Genomic DNA, 17,500 nt, shown 5'->3' with positions numbered 1-17,500 from the left:
CTAACCATAACCACTACTTGCCTAAACCTAACCCTTACCCTAACCTTAACCTAACCCTAACCCTAACCCTAACCTAACCCTAACCCTAACCTTAACCTAACCCTAACCTTAACCACTGACCCAAAAATCAGCTTTTTACCAATTGAGGACATGGCTTTTGTCCCCAATTGCACAAGCCGTCCCCAATCAACTGGTCTTAAGTCTGGTGTGTGTCCCTGAAAGTGACTTAAGTCATACCCCCCCCCCCCCCCCCCCCCCACACACACACACACACACACACACACACACACACAGACTACTATAATGTAGTCTTGGGCATGTATGTTTGCAATCAGAGAATGCCAATTTTTATTTAATTTCTTTCTTTTCTTTCTTCTTTTAGACCCCAGTTTGATTTTCAGTGAGGTTCGCTGGTTTGTAGTTGATCAAAAATGCAAACTGAGGACAAAGTGAGAAAGAGAATTGTCTTACGTTTGTGGCTCTTGTGGCTCAGTAACTATTATTTATCAAGCAATATTTTCCACGTTTTCTTTGCCTATATTCCTCCTTTAGCTGGAACTTGTAAAGGAACGCAGAAGAAATGGACGATGCAACCAGTGAGGATATTTGATGCGTTAAGGCACTGATACAAATAACTGATGCAAAGACTATAAATGAGAATTGCTCTGAATTATTGGAGATTGCTGGGAAGAACAGCATTGTGGGAAGAGAACGGGTGAAATACACACTCACTCACACAGTCACTCGCTCACTCACTCTCATGGAATCCAAAGAATTCTCCCCCTGCTGCCGTCTTCTGTGATTGGGAAAGGGTGCGTGAGACCAACCAATGATTTCTAAAGTTTAGAGTAATACAATCAAAGGGCCCAGTGACGAACCAGAGAAAAAGGAAAACAGAAATGACCATCAAATTGGTCACGCTAGGGAAAAACGCACACAGTCCTCATTCCAATCCCCAATTAGGATTGTTTTTCTCCCCTCCTTTTTCCACAGAATGAGCAGTTTAGGTGATTTTTATGTCTTTTCATTTCAGTGATTTCAAAACAAGAACCTTATAGGCAGACATATTGGTTACTATGGTCATTGCTGGTCACTTAGCTCTTGGTTCTGTGGAAGCATGCAGGGTTGCTGACGTCAGTGGAGGAGATGGAAAAAACCTCTGGAGAGAGAAAAAGAGAAACTGACAATCCAGCTGATGGGAGCGTGGCGATCAACACAGCCAATGTCAGGCTTTAGACCTGATGCTGAAGACAATGAGAGAGTGGTGTGAATTAGTTTTACTACTAATTAGATGAGATCATTTCACTTGTTTCAATGTGTTAAATGTGTGTCAAGAATTTCTCCATGTTTCAAGTGACAATATCTTGAAATAAGACAAATCACTCCCTTTGTTTCCAGATGGTTTCTGACAAATAAGATTGTAAGATTAGATAAGTCACAAAGTAATTATTGTTTGTCCTCTATCATATCGAGACTGTCTCTCTACCCAGTTACCTATTTCATTTGTATGGGCTGCAGTCCTTTAGTCCAGTCTCATGCCCAGAAAAGGATTCCAGCCTTTTTTTCTCCAAGCCCTGAATGGACTGTCAGCTCTATCTCTCTGTTCAAGCTCAAAGCTTAAATGGCATGAGCGTAAATGGCAAGGTATGTCACTTACCTTAGCACCACATACCTTAGCGTAAGTGCTCAGAAATCTATTTGGAAGTCATACCTAACACAAACATATCAGCTGAGAATTCATGACCAACGTTCCCTCTGTGACTATGGCCTGTGTCTAATTCATCACACTCAGCAAACATCTTGTCAGTCATCAGTCATTGCTCCACAGAAATGTAGCTGATCTAAGCAGGTTTGGTGTCAAATGATATTTGCTATACCTTAGGGTTTAGTGAATGGATGCCCCTGCCTTGACATCAGATGGTTATGTGTAAACTGTAACTGTAGTACCCATGGATCATGGTGGAGACCACCCAGCCGCCGACAACCGATACTCCCCATGCAGCGCCGCAGAGGGGGTGGTGGTGTTGCTTTCTAGGAGCGAGGTGGTAGCGAAGGTATACCGCTGGCTTCCTGGGCATGCTGTAGCATCTTTACAACGTGTGGCCCAAGCGGGTTTGAGAGCACCGCTGGATGTCTCCGCAGACATTCCCGGTCCTCTGGTTACAGCCTAGACTGGGACGAACGTAAGTGTCGTCTCACATCCCCAAAGTGATTGCCAGCTGCATCCACCTGCTCTGTCATCACTACAGAGGAGACCAGCTGAAGCTCCACAAAACAGGCGCTCAGTGGTGTTTCTCTGCACCCTCAGCCACTTCACCAGCTCTCCTCTAATTGGCTCGGGGGATATAAATAGCCACATCGCTTCATCACGAGACTGACTTACTGGCTTCATTTACAAGGTTAATGCAGCCCCAGGGGACCAAAGGGAGCATCATGTTGCCCTTCCCCTGGAAGCTACTGTACAGCTACAAATTAATTCATTCAATCATTTTATTGTTTTCACAACTCGGTCGTTTGGCTTGTTTAATGACAATGTGACTTGCTTCATGAAATAATCATGAAACAAAAACAAAAAACTTGTTTTAGGATAATTTTAGGGTATTGAAGTGTATTGAACCAGATTGCACTATCATCAAGAAAGAGGGCAACATTTAAAAAAAAAATGTATCTGCCAATGCAGTACGATCATTTTCATTATTTTAGTTAAAAGAACTTTAAATGAGCTTGATAACTCTTGAAGTTACATTGAAACGGCATTTTGAGAGCATCTTGCTTCCTAAATGTGATGTATTTCCTGTTGTGTTGAAACGGGAGGGGCATAAACAGGGAGGGATTGTGTAAACTGACATGATATCAGTTAGGGAGAGAAAGGCAGTTTTATTTCATGGGAAGGGCGGAGGGGCGGAATTGGTCAAAAATCAGTGATGGTTTTATTGGTTGGAATTCTTATGTATGCCTCCTGGTACATGATGAAGTCATCGCTAAAGATTTCCTGTTTTCCAGCAACTAAAAGTAATGAGATTTTGATATAAAAATACAAGAAAATATTTTTTTTGTCAAATAGGTGCATGATATGATAGTTAGAATCAGCTAAAAAGCCAAAAAAGTCATTTTTCATTTCAGTGTGACTTTAATGCAAGATAAAACCATTTGCTGAACTTGTCATTTCTAACAGTGTTTCCCCTGACAGCAGCAGCAGCAGCAGCAGCAGCAGCAGCAGCAGCAGCAGCAGCAGCAGTATTTGACCCTGCTGGCCCAGTGCAACTACAGCCAGCTGTAAAACCACAATGACGCAAAAGCAGGGGCCATATCAGGCTTAATTTGCATTAAAAAAAAACAGATTTTTAAGCCTATGTGGCCATAAAGTAATGTAACCCATTATCCAGTATCTCAGACAGCCCTGATTTGAGAGTCTTGAATTTGCTCGGTGGCCTGATGAGCCGTCCTAGGCCGGGTTACATAGGTCTCTCATTGTTACTGCATACTCAGTTGTATTCAGTGCAGTGTGAATTCTTAGAAATAGTTATCCTTGTACTTAGAAGTGGGCTGCCCTCGTTATGGGCAGTGACAGGATAGCAGAGATACCTCCGCTCCACCTGTTTATGATTTCACACGAGCTTTTAACAAGACGCTGTAATTTGGAGCTCTCATGACTGCATTGACGTCAGAGGCTGGCAAATGAAATGTGCTTACAGCCATGTGCTCTACGTTGTAAGCCTATGTAACATGTGTAGGCCTATATTTGGTAGAGGAACTATACACACATATGCACACAGAGATACATATGCTCTCTCTCTCTCTCTCTCTCTCTCTCTCTCTCTCTCACACACACACACACACACACCACGCACATGTCTCTCACACACCCTCTCCCTCTCTCTCTCACCCCGCTCTCTCTCTCTCTCTCTCTCTCTCTCTCACACACACACACACACACACACACACACACAGTGTGTCAAATGCCAGGCTTTTATAATCATCACAAGCGATCCCTCTACAGATGAGCAGGAAGGCAGCTGTAAAACACTAACACTCAGCCACATCTGGGAAAAATTAAAACAGTTCAATTGACGCACATACCCCCCATATAACAACATTTATATCGTCAGCCGAGGTTGAGTTGTCACCTGTCATTACATTTAGAACTGTTTGCAGCTGATTTCATGGTTTGGATTAAAGCTATACTTCCTTGACGTGCAAGTTAGCATGCTTTCTCAGAGTTGATAACAGAAAAAATATGTTTCACTACTGTTGAAAAAAAACAGCCTTTTTGAAGCTGCCACTGAAGCACAGCCCAGTTCCAGTTTTAAAGAATAAAGATTCCTAGAAATCCACTTTGTGGCTGCTCCATTGTGCAGTAACAATGCGTGGGCTATGTAACCTTAAATTTAATTAACCAGAGTCTCAATGAGGCCTTCATCCATTCAGCTTAAGGGAGTTACATCAGCCTCTCTCTCTCTCTCTCTCTCTCTCTCTCTCTCTCTCTCTCTCTCTCTCTCTCTCTCTTGCACACTCCTCTTATGAAACTATTACTGTATAGCAGTGTCTTCATTTTGAACTGGAGCTTAAAAACTTCTCACTACACAGAAATTTTCACAACATTTTTACTACTCTACTGCAACAGAGACAAATTCCATTATGAACCTGTTTTAACCCTTGATTTAGCATATTAAATGATCAGACTCTATTACAATAACAAAGGCAGGGTATGAAGATGCAATTTTAATATATGAGGTACTGTAGTACTCCTAAACTGTAACAGTTTTGAATATGACAGTGAAAATGCAGTTGATGTGTACGTCATTCTTTCAGCACCATGCAGGTTTTATATTACCATTGTAAAATCCTCAATGCCACACAGGCTACATAACCTTGAATGAGCCTGTGAGATCAAATGAGTCACAATGTGATAAACTGTATAATGGCACCGCACTTACATATATGTCTGTGCAGGAGCATACACACACACATACACACACATGAACAGACACACCCAATCTCTCTCTCTCTCTCTCTCTCTCTCTCTCTCTCTCTCTCTCTCTCTCATTCATTCATTCATTCATTCACATGGAGAGGATACAATGGGGATTTCTCAGCCTCAAGCCAATCTCCTTTTACCTCCCAAGCCAGTCATTTCCTTTCCTTGGCTGAAAATATCCCTCATCTTCTCCTGCATGTCGCACAGGGGAGAAGTTAAGTGGTGTCATTTACCTCGACTGGTGGGAATCGCTTGGCTCTATTCTTAGCCTTATTAGATAACTCTGTCATCCCAATAAACTGCCTTGCCCTTGTGAAAGAGTGACAAGGGAGGCTTCCAGCCCCATATGTGTGTCTCTCTCTGTCTGCCCTCTCTCTTTCTCTGGCTCTTTCTCTCCTCATATGGACACAAGTGGTTACATCAAATCAAGTCTGTTGCTTTTAGTAGGTTACGGGGGAGGTAAGGGGAGGCAAGTAGGAGAGACAATCTCAGTGGAAAATGGGAGAGTCGGAGGGCAGAGGAGGGAATAGGAGGAGAGGAGAGGAGAGGAGAGAGGAGGAAATAAGAGAGGAGAGGAGAGGAGAGAGGAGGAAATAAGAGGAGAGGAGAGGAGAGGAGAGGAGAGGAGTGATATGTAAATGAAAGGATATGAGTTGAAAGAAGGAGATAGGAAATGAGGTGACAGATTCTACTTTAAAGCAAGGTTAGAGTGGATGCGAGGGCAGATAGCCTTAGCCCCTCAAGAGCTCTTATCACGAGTCAATATGAGATTGGATATTAGGGGTCACGAATAGAAATTACGCAAGCCTCTTACCCATGGCGTGTGGTATACTTTTCAGACCAGGTTTATGTAATTCCTCCCAGGACAGACGTTAAAAATAACCAATTTTAAACGATTTTGAAGAAGGAACCCAATATAACAGGCTAGTGCCCAAAATCTTTAAGTAGGCCTATTATCCTGTTTCAGAAACAATGGGAGTAATTGGGAAAATATGTTTTTTAAAACGTTCAAATAAGCTCTTTTTTGAGCCAAATTCTTTTGTACTATTATTCAAAATGTGGCCCTGAACACATTTCCTAAAAAGCCATAAAATAAAAGATATAATCTAAGACCGAGATGCCTGTAATCACTCTGCAAAAATGATTTCAAAAAAGGAAGGTGTTCGTTTTAGCCAGCCATTGACTTACCTGTAGAGCTACTGTAGTATGGAATGTTTAAAAGATGGATGAATATTATTGTTTGCCAAAATGCATTAGAGCCTTAAACCATCCAGTCAGTTATATGTGGAAATGACGTGAAGCCATTTTTGCCCTCTCTGCCTGCCTGTAAACAAGGTGTGAAATATAATCAAACAACTGAACAACACTGCATCCGCATCTTTTTCAGCTGCTATCGATGATGAATGATTTAGTACCACAGCTGAACAGGAGTAAAGGACAGACAGCTATGGACCAGAGCTCACTCTGACAATGAAATGCCTCCTTCACATTTCATATTGTCTCTGAATGAATGGACTCGTGCCATGGGATCTCGATGCGGCTCATCCTACACTGAAGTGTACTGAAATAAGTTGAAAAAAAATGTGTTGTCCGTGTGAAAACAAGTTGCTGGTTTGTCTCTTGATATTTTTTATTGTTTGCTTGCCATTCTGTTACTCACACTCCCTGATGGCATGTGGGCTGAAACACAATTTTGTAAATGTGAAAAATGCCAGATTAATAAATTCATTTCCATCTCAAAGTGAGGAGTGCCTACGCCCTTTTGTGCTGCATTCAATTGACAACCCAAAGAGTCTTAATTTTTGAGTTTGAGTCTGGAGGAGGATGAATTCTATGAAAATGAAATTAGAACTAAGACTGACTATCATCAATGAATAGATGACATGATCATTTTTGTGTTTGGAGGAGGCCATGCAAGATATCTACAGTGTGTGTTTGTGTGTGTGTGTACGTTTGAATGAGCACCGTGTGTGTGTGTGTGTGTGTGTGTGTGTGTGGGCGCGAGGGCCTTATGTCGCATCAGGACGGTCCTGTCAGGTTGCGTGTGGGCGGTGGTGCTGAGTCTGTGTCACACTGTGTTCCTGTCTCAGCATATTAGAGCCAAACCACTGTGATGATGCAGCAACTGCAACGACATCAAAGGGACTGAAGAGTAAGATGGAACAGATATATTAATTCACACTTATTAACTTTCCAGCACTGTCTTGAGGTTTGAAATGGGGATCACGAATGGAAATAGTTTTAACACTATTGTACGAAGTCAGTTCTTATGTTTGTTTTTTTCCACAGGAAGCATGGCAGTCCACACACCTTTAGTGTTTTTATTCTTTTTATTTAGATTGCGGGAAAGTAGCGAGGGAGACAGGAAGGTCTCTGAACTTAAATTTGTCTTTCAATGCAGAACCAGAGATGAATAAATGCAGTCTCACTCATAAATGTAGTCTCAAACTCATTAAATATTTAATATTCCTATATTTGTCAAATAGGGACCCATGCACAGTCCAGCCAACAGAGCATGAAAGCAGTAAGGAATGTCTATACATTTACTGTATACTGCTAAATTCACACTTTAACATATAAAGTAATGTTCTGAACCAAACACTTCATCAGAGTTTCTGTAGATTCTATCACAGTCCAACAGCTTCTTGAGTTCTGATATTTGCATATTTCTGATACTGTTTTACATAACAAGGGCTCTTAAACTTTTTCAGCACAGGACCCAGGTGTTCAAGTAAATATAGTTTTGTACTGGGACCCAGTCTAATGAAACATGACAAACATGTGGGGACCCACCAGGAGCAGGACTGTGACCCATTTGGCGTTGACACCACAGTTTAGAAAACTAGGCTGTGAGGAAAAAAAGGCAGCAGAGACAGAAGGAATATATTCATGCTTTGCTTTTAATCACTTCATAGAAAAAGTATTTCAGATTTCATTTTGAACACAATATACAATATAATACCATACATTGTGTGAAACATTTAATAACCCGCCTGCGACAACTGGCGGACTTGAACATATTATTGACATTAAAAAAACCCATCTCTCATGCAGATAGTGCTAAATCTGGCTAACCATTTGGACACAACTGGGACCAAAAAAAGCTTGAACATAGATAAACAATGTTAATACTGACAAATTTGAATTTCAAAACTGCTAACAAGTTTGGTCAGAAAGAGTTCACACATTAGCACAATCAGTTACATAAGATCACGTTTTGTTGTTAATTCAGAACGATTCACGTCAGTGCGGGGCGTATTGTAGCATGCTACCAATACCGGCCCCGTGTTATCTACTTTTACATGAAGTGCGTAAGGTGTAAAAGGAGACAATCGCCTTGTGTTTGTCAGTCGAACCTGTATCTGAACCTTGTATATCAGCAATCTGCATTCAAAATGCTGGATGGATAAGCCTAGGTTGCGACGAGTCGCCGAGAGAAAAGCTATTTGTGTATTTTGATACCAAGCATTGACTAAGCTTCTGCTCTCCATAGCTAGCTTGTATGTATCCTATATCCAAGCCTATGCAGTTTAACATGTCCTCTATGTCGCCTCTGGGTTACCTAAGTGCTGTCGTCAGATGAAAACCTTGTACCTGCAAAACCTCAGTTGGTCAGGAATTGTTCTTTATGAGAAAAATCATCTAAGAAAAAAAAATCAATTGAGAAAATATCTAGGCAAATTTCTGGCTCTTCTTTAAAATAAATCTTATATGCAAGGAAGCCCAAATGAATGAATAGAAGCTTTCATTTCCAACAACTCTAAAAACATGCCATGAGTCTGAGTGAATCTGAGAAAATTTTGGTTTAAATATTGATTCCTAATAAGCTTGGCAGGATTTATTCATTGACACCTCTGCAACCTTGCTGTAAAAGACTAAAAAAAAAATGAAAAATTAAAAAAAGTTTATTTTTGGAGTTACAAGGTTCTCATGCGACAGCAACAATATGTCTCTTTAGCTGCTGCTCTGCTGGGCACTCAAAACATTGTGCGAATATATACTTAGATATATTTATATATATTTATATATATATAAAAAAACAATATATGATACAGAATATAAAAAGACTCAAATCCAGAGCCTTCTACACATTAGACACCACCACTTCCAGGTAATGCAAGTGCATATAAATTAAAATAGATTTTACACTGAACCAGTATTTCTTATTTACAAGCTTAAAGTATAGAATAAATACACACTGTTATAAACAGCAAAAAGGACCAACTTGAGCTCCTAGTGACAAACAGTAGAGACAAACGGTGTGATGGGGTAAGGCCTGATGACAAAGACGATATATTCAAACACACACACACACACACACACACACACACACACACAAACATGTACACAAACACACGCATGCACACAAAACCATCCGTACGTACTGCAGACGATTGCCACTTAAGCATGCTGGAGTGAGGGTGGACAAAAAAGTATCTGAAGTACCTTTGAGTATATCAGTAAACCATTATGAAAATGGAGAGATGGCGATGAGAAGATGCAACAAGCCCGTCCATGAAAACCAGTCACGGAGGCCACAGGAGCGGAGTGAAAATATGAAAATATGAGGTCTGCAAACCATTTTGAATCCCCCAACTCATAATTTACGCAGAACACAGAGGCATTTTGGTTTGTTTTAAAACTCGAGCACCTAGTTATTTCTCCCTCTCTCTCTATTTTTCCTCTAAAAGGATAGTCCGACATGCTGAATCTAGCAGTTCCATCTGTGCCAAATCCTAATAACACTGCCTGTCCTGGAAATCTGATACAGTCGAGGGGGGGAGGGGGAGGGGAAGGTTCAATTGACGTCAATGAGCAGAAGCAGCACTTGAGGGATTTTCATTGTGAGGAAGAAACAGCTGGCCTGATTGTTTTGGGGGTCGTGTCCCCGGAGCCTGCAGGGGTTTGCAAACCATGTGAATAATGGCGCTGATGAAGGTCTGAGTGCGCCTTTCAGACAGGCAGCTGGAAGGGCACCTTTAATCATCTGGTCTGGGCCTGATTGCACCGGGGCAGGGGGCCGTTACATCAGGACGGTCCGGGGTAAGGACCCGCTCCAACTAACAGGATTATTAAGACTGCAGCATACCTGTGGGCTGAATATGGATTCACTGCTGCTGCACATTTCTTCCTTAACAGGTTGTTTTTCAGATTTCTTTTTAAATATACACTACACAGCTCTTTGTTAACGAGCTGTAATGGTATTGCTTTTTATTTGGCTTCTTCTATTTCTGCTCATTGCACTGATGTATTTTTTTGTGGTGGTGTTTTGTAGATTAAGAGGATTTGAGCTAGACTAAAAGCCCATTCACACCAACACATCAGAAACGGGGCACACAAAAAAAAATCTAATTAAAACCTAATCAGATGTACCAATTATTTTACAGCTAATACTGCTGTGACAATTTAGCAGGAATATGAAATACTTGCTAGTGTGAGATTCTTATCTCTTCACTATTCACTAGTGCACTTTTGCATGAAAAATCATTGCTTGGTGTGAAAAGGCAGTTAGCCCTAATGGTCTGCAGGCCATTCAGAGAGGAAGAGAAGATACATGAAGAAATGGACTATGGTAACAAAATGTATTTCAGAGTGACTGTCTCACATTCATTTACTGTGACATTTGATATAGACAGCAACAATGTTTACAGTGAACATGAAACATGAATCATGAATGTATTTGAATTCCATGTATAATGATAATATTTTGTGCTCGGATTGAAACATAAATGTGACAAAAATGTGCGTATAATAAATGGGTGTTCATGTTTCCCTATTTAGATGAGTTTGTCCAAGAATTGTTTGTCGAAGTTTGTTTGGATTTCTCTATTGCCCAATACATGGAAGACTGTTCTCTTTTTCTGAGATACAAAAAAGATTTTGCTCTTTCAGATAAGAAAAAAAAAAACAAACATTTCACAGACATACTAGAGTGTTCAATAAATAAAAAACTATTATAAAGACAATAGTAAAAAAGGCACACAAAAGTCCTTTGACAAATGGTACAGGAAAAAAGTAAACACTTTCTCTTGCTATACAAACGTGTCTCCGTCAGTAGATCTTACTCTATGCTACTTCTAGAACATATCATGTCCGTAAAAAAGTCTTAAGGTACAAAACTTCTCTCAGTAGTGTCAATGTCCATTTAATGCCAGTCCAGAAAATAAAAGCAACCATCTCCCAAACTGGCCAAAATCCTTCAAGTTCCACCCTCAGTCGCCTGTCCGTCAGGTCTAAATAGTTCGCAGCATTTATTTCCTGAGAACTCTGTAGCCGCTTCACTGAAACTGTCCCTCCGTGTCTGGCTCCAAACACCCAAGTGCAAGACGCCCCAATGCAGGCTAAAACTAAGCCCCCGTCTTCTGTGGGCTTGTTAAAAAGCACAGCTGCAAGAGGATCGCCCCCTTTTTCTTAAAACTTTCAAACCGCCACGCGAGCTTAAGGATGGAAGCCCTATGTGTCCGTGGGCGACGCCTCGTGCGTGACGATCTCTATCGCCGACGTGGGCTCCATCGCGCCGCCCTCCTGCTCCTGACCGTCCGAGTAGTCCAGGGGAGGAGAGCGAGAGGACTCTCCTAAACTGTCCTCCTCCTCCTCTTCTTCCTCTTCCTCCTCCTCCTCCTCCTCTTCGTCTTCCCCGTCGCCGTCTTTGTCGATCCCGTCCGAATCCTCCTCCTCCAGGGTCAGCTCGAACTGAAACTTCTCGCCGCCTCCCTGCCCTCCGTTGCCTCCGCCGTGTCCGTCGGTGCCCTGGTCGTAGAAGGGAGGGGAGGGGCTCTGGGGGATCATGCTCTGGTACCAGTTCCTGTTGTCCTCCAGCGTGTCCAGAATGTCCTGGGCGTCGGGGTGCACCAGGTCGGCCCAAGTCTCCCACAGAGGGTGGACGATGTAGTCAATGAAACCCACCTGGAAGGGGAGGAGAGAGTGAGTACACATGGGTCTGGGGAGTGAATTTGTGCAGGTGCGTACTTATATCACATCAAATACCTATGTGTGAGTATTTGCATGTTGCCTTGTGTGTGCATGATGCAGTATGTTTCCTACCTGGCTCTTCTCCACAGAGGCGGTGTGTTTGTCGCACATGGGGCTGATCTCCATCCCCCTCTCCCTCTCTCTGTCTCCCTGGTGGAAGAACTCCTCCATTATCCGATCGGTCCACTGTCGATACAGCTCCAGGGACTTGGTGGGGTTGCTCAGGTCGGCACAATGCACCATGTTGCGCAGCACCTACAAAGAGCAAATCATTTAGAATTGCAATATACCGAAAAGTTTGGATGTTCAGTGCAACGCAAAAACCCATTATCCTTCAATCAATACAGTACAATACTGTAAAGACCGGATTACTTTACAACACTTTGGACAAATGTAATTAGATACTTGTGTGCTGCAAGTATCTAATTACATTTGTCCAGGCTAATTCTATTGTGCGTATTGTTATGAAAGGAAGCGGTGCAGCCTGTCGGTCTATACAGTAGTCTAGAAGCCCTAGAAAGACCATTAGAAGGAGAGCAAAGAGGCGGCACTTAAAGAAAAGAAGAAGATGGATGGAGGGAGAAAAAGAGTGACAGTGGGAGCAGAGGTCAGCTATGTAGGAGGCTAGTTAATGAGCATTTGGTGAGTAACCTCCGCCAACACTGGCTATTGATTAGAGCTATTATAAGCAGGTAAAGGAGGAGGTGGAGGGCTTGGCTATACAATCACACACTCTAGCACTCCATGTACCGTTCACACACACACACACACACACACACAAAAATGCATGAAAACAAATGAAAAACAAATTTTTGCTTAGGGGTCAAGAAATGATTTTGCTGGAATCATTAAATACTGAATAAAAACACTACCTGTATCCTGTCTGTGTAATTGTCCAGCAGCAGCACTCCAGAGCTGGTCACCTTCTTGGTCTCCACCATAGTCTTCAGATCAGCCAACAGACTCATGTGTTTGGACATGTCAGTGGCCAATACCTGGATAGAAGAGAGAGACAATCTACCATCAGCATGGAGACGATGCTGACAGACTACAAAAGGGGATTAACAGAACAGAATAGAATATAATAGCATGTAATCTGAATGGTTTACCATGTCGATGACCATCTTGCGTAGTGACTGGCGTTGTTTCTTGGTGAGGTTCTGGAAGATGTCGCAGTTGTCCTCCTGTAGTAGCTTGAAGCCCACAGCCAAGTGATGGTTCTCCAGTACAGACTCATCATTGTACATCAGCGCCAGCTCAGAGTCTGAACAGGGATTAGAGAGAGATTTTATTATTATTATTATTATTATTATTATGACTACTAGGTTGTTGAAGGGAAGTGGTATCTCCATTCCAAGTAAAAACTGTTGAATGCAACCCCTTTTCCCCCTATTAGGGAAAACAACAACTTAACTTCCCAATTGCCCCATGTGTAGAGTGACATTTCCACTTACTGGTATTGATTAGGAATTGGTTGGATACTCCGGGGTGGTCAACATCATGGATAGCTGCAGCAAAGATGGCTGCTAGGATCTCAAGATCTGTGAAGACAGCCTGTAGAGGAGAGAGAAAAAGAGAGAGAGAGAGGGGGAAGAAAGAGGGTTAAACAATTTCTGAAGATGAAAAAATAACAGAAAGCAGAAAGAACAGAACAGTAAATCCCTGCCCACTAACTATTGATTCCCACGGCTCCGCGCGAGAGAGATAACAGCCCCAGCGTTATCCATGAGCAACTCCGAGACTGGATTTACAGTTAACAAAAACATCTGATTTTTAACCCTAATGTGACCCCGGAGATTTGATTGTCTTTCTCGCTTTTTTCCTACAGTGAAAAGTGCAGATAGCCCAAGTCACAAGAGGCCAGAAAAATGCTGTTCTGAACTGTTTCCTCAACAGAGAAAATGCAGAAAACGCAGAGGAAAAATAAAACAAGGGGTGAAAAAAAAAAGGAGGCATGAAAGGAATAGTGTAGGAGGGAAGAAGGGAGGTTCTCTTGGAGTAAACTCCAGTGTGATGGTGCGGGCAGAGGAGGGGAAAAAATGATTCAATGGAAGGAGGCTGAGCTCTTCAAAGATGGTGTGGCGATCCAGGAAAGTGGCACTAAGGGTGATGTAAGAGCACACTCCTCTCATTTAGTTTTCCCTTATTTCTGTGGATGTATATTCGTGCCCAAGTCAGAACTGGGGAAACTTTGCCGCCTCCAAGCTTGGAGGGTGAGATAGTGTTGGTACGAGAACCTGAACTGAGGTATTGAAAGCAAACCCGAACCCTCCCCGAAAAACCTTTCAAAGCTATGACTTACATCCAGGGCGGGGGTGGAGAGGAGGATGTGTGTGGACTGGGCGACGTCGGCAGCGTGCAGGCTGTTATGGTAGGCCACATCTGAATGGTAGTGGTCCTCCAGCGTCATCATGTAGGCCACGAACGTATCCACCGGGATCTTAAACGTCTTCAACAGGTCTCGCTCCTGCGGATAGGAAAAATGCGATTATAGTTGGGAAAATAGTCATATGGCATTTGGTGGACACTTAAAATAGATTGTGGGGTCCCAGTGATTTGTGTTTAGAATGTGGGGGTCCCAATGAGGTGTATTTAGAATGTGGGGGTCCCAGTTTCATGAACACTATAAGGAAACTCAATACTCTTCAAATATAAAGAAGAAAAGTAAAAGAGGAAAAAGAAGTGTAAACAAAGAGAAACAGCAATAAATTCAGTTCTTGAACACATCAGAATCTTATAACAGACTGCAGACTGTTTCATGCACGGTGTAATATAGTAACATAATGAAGCGCGCTAGCGAGGAATGAAGGAAAGTAGCTCACTCCATACCTGGAAGATGGCGTACATGATGCAGGTGAGAGGCCGGTTGTTGGAGTATTCCGAGACGGTGAAGATGTTCAAGCCCCACTTGTTGAGATCCTCCAGCTCCTTGGACAGCAGCTCCTCCTTGTCGGTCTTGACGCCAAAGCGCGAGATGCAGCTGCTGGAGAGCGAGGGCCCGTGGGAGACCTTCTTGACCCCGCTGATCTGTGTCATCAGCTGCTGCTTCTGCTGCTTCTTCTTCTCCCGCGTCTTGGACGTCGGCGACGGGATCTCCACCTCGTTCTGTTTGTCTGCGGGGGCGGAAGGAGGGATGTATTTTAAATGAAACGTCTTCAAAATAAACAATACAAGAGCCTGCTCTTAACGCAGACATACACAGAGCAATGAAAGAGAGAGAGAGAGAGCGATGGAGGGGAGGAGAGAGATAGGAGCGGTGGTTAAGATTTCCATTCAGTCGCCCGCAGCATGAGTCTGTTTTTCTTTCTGTCATTTAATCCACCTCGCCATAAAGACTGGCTGCACTGTGTAGTCTGTGTGAGAACCCAGGTGCACGAGAGGAACACCTGCAGCAGGCGAGGTTCTGAGGAATTTATTGATTCACTCATCCATTCATCATCTGCCCGTCCAGCCATTCATTCATTCATTCATGCATCCTGTCCTCCACCTGCGCTCTCCCCTCTGAGCTCCCACTGTTCATTCTTCTCTGCGTTTCTTCCCCTCCCTCACAGCACTTCTTTCTCTCCCTGCAGGTGGCTCACATCTCATCTCCTGTTCTTTTCACTCTCAAAGGTCAGTCCATTGACAGCCGGAGAGCCGGGGCTCCTACAATGTTAAGGCAGCGCCGTGAAGTCGGTCATTCAATAGGCTGCTGTGTCTTCCACAGCTGCAACAAATCACTCAGTAGAGTGGTGGTGGGGGGATTTTTGATTTGCTTTAGTTTGGCTTAGTCTATTCAGCGAGGCTTACTTTGACTCTTTTTTCCCGAGTCATTTTAAAACCCACAAATAAAGTGAAAAAGAAAATGAAAAACCTGCACCAATCTTACCCCAAAAACATTAACACAAAACATGCCAGGTTTTCTTGGACTTTTGAGTCCTTTTGTTCACTGTAATCACAGAAGAATGTAATGAAACCCTGCAGGGACTGGCTATCGGTATGTATGCATGCTCTGCACTCATCCATCAAGCCCCGACTCAGCTCATCGCTGGCCTATCAGCCTTCCCCTGTGGAGGGTTATTCAATTACCAGCTGTAATTCAAATAATCACTTTCGCTCTCACGTTCTCTCTCTCCCTCTCTCTCTCTCTCTCTCTTTTCTCTCCCTTTCTCTCTCTCTCTCTCTTCAGTCCTCCAGTGGTAATTGAGAACGGGCAATTAAGCGCTCTCAGACATGTGCTGCGTGGGAAACAAGGGGAAGAGCAATATACTGCCCTCTAATTCATTACAAGCCATCATTATCACCACCGCTGAGAATGCGTTTGTGTGTGTGTGTGCGTGTGAGAGAGAGAGATCATGTCTGCAGGTTGAGCCTGGCTGTGATGCAGACGAGTGTGCAGTGTCATTTTTAACAGATTCAATATATTGCATGTAGTCAACATACCAGAGAGTCATTATGATAAGCACAGGAATGATCATGAACAATATTGTTATGCTACGGTTTACTGTTCTGCAAATGTCTATCATCCTCTCCTTTTCTCCCTCTCCTTCCTCTCCTCTCCTCTTCTCTCCTGTCTCTCTCCTCCCACGTTTATGTCGATTTCATCTGATTCCTTTTCATCCTCCTCCATATGCTCTCCTGTGCGAGACAGATGCAGTGGGGGAAAAGAGGGAGGAATGGCGAAGGCAGATTTGGGACTTTTTTCACAGCAAATTCCCCAAACGAGTTCTGTTTGCGGTCGGCAGAGGGCCAGTCAAAGGGAATTATGAGAGAATTATGCGGCGGGGACAGCTGTGGCGGGGGAAAGGCACACGTGAATGGTCAGCACGCCACCGCTCCACAACCCCCTCCTGAAGTCACAAATCCTAGAGTCTGCAATCGCCATCCAAGAGAAACTCTGGTCCGATGCTCAATGAGCGCACTTGCTCTTTTTCACCAATGCCCTGCTTCACTGTCATTCAGTTACAAACTTTTAAAAAGCTGGCAGTCTGATAAAGGGATAAACCAAAGGGGATTTGATGTGGATCTCAGGATGACCTCAGTAGAGCAGAGCATGCATATGGCAGGAAGATAGCATTTCTCTGAGCCTATTTGGATGTTTACATAAAAAGGATATAGGGTGGAAATAGTGGATTCGGTTTTTTTAAGATTTTATGGGGGATAGCTTTGCCTTTTTATTAGATAGAGAAGAGAGACAGGAAAGATTAGGGAGAGAGAGAGGGGGATGACAGGCAATAAAGGTCCCGGGCCGGATGCAACCCAGAACGAAACCAGCCAACTGAGCCACCAGGACACACTGAAGTAGTGCATTAGCATTAATCTTCATGGATGAATGAATGGATGGATGGATGGATGGATGGATGGATTAAACAGTCCTACTGGTCAGCTGAAGCCAAACCACTCCAGATTCCCTGTTCTATCTACCCTCCAACAGGGAAATCCTGATTTCTTTATCCGAGTGATAGTCATCTATGCCTGGAGGGAGGGAGAGGTGGAGGAATGGGGGGTAGGGGGGGGGGCATGAGAAGACATGAAGGTGTCCCTGCTGACAAAGATGCATTAAGGCTGGGA

At 43.2% G+C, this 17,500-nt stretch overlaps 2 protein-coding genes across 4 annotated transcripts in view; one reads left to right on the top strand and one right to left on the bottom strand.

Annotated features, from left to right (window-relative positions):
* The window catches only part of c9h1orf53 (chromosome 9 C1orf53 homolog), a 485,525-nt gene that overhangs the window by 85,955 nt on the left and 382,070 nt on the right, over positions 1-17,500 (top strand). The gene's annotated exons all lie outside the window — the stretch shown is intronic.
* pde4ba (phosphodiesterase 4B, cAMP-specific a) overlaps positions 7,858-17,500 on the bottom strand; it is a 126,951-nt gene continuing 117,308 nt past the window's right edge. For all 3 annotated transcript variants that reach the window (XM_078285834.1, XM_078285835.1, XM_071905293.2), the window contains 7 exons: positions 14,780-15,063; positions 14,253-14,417; positions 13,405-13,504; positions 13,060-13,214; positions 12,823-12,945; positions 12,023-12,205; positions 7,858-11,884 (listed from right to left, as the gene is read on the bottom strand). In XM_078285834.1, the coding sequence (XP_078141960.1) occupies positions 11,432-11,884; positions 12,023-12,205; positions 12,823-12,945; positions 13,060-13,214; positions 13,405-13,504; positions 14,253-14,417; positions 14,780-15,063 (1,463 nt within the window). In that variant the 3' untranslated portion in view covers positions 7,858-11,431. The remainder of the gene's footprint in view (positions 11,885-12,022; positions 12,206-12,822; positions 12,946-13,059; positions 13,215-13,404; positions 13,505-14,252; positions 14,418-14,779; positions 15,064-17,500) is intronic.

This window comes from Centroberyx gerrardi, chromosome 9, assembly GCF_048128805.1.
Source record: "Centroberyx gerrardi isolate f3 chromosome 9, fCenGer3.hap1.cur.20231027, whole genome shotgun sequence".
Taxonomy (NCBI): domain Eukaryota; kingdom Metazoa; phylum Chordata; class Actinopteri; order Beryciformes; family Berycidae; genus Centroberyx; species Centroberyx gerrardi.
This window is presented reverse-complemented; position numbering and strand designations above follow the sequence as displayed.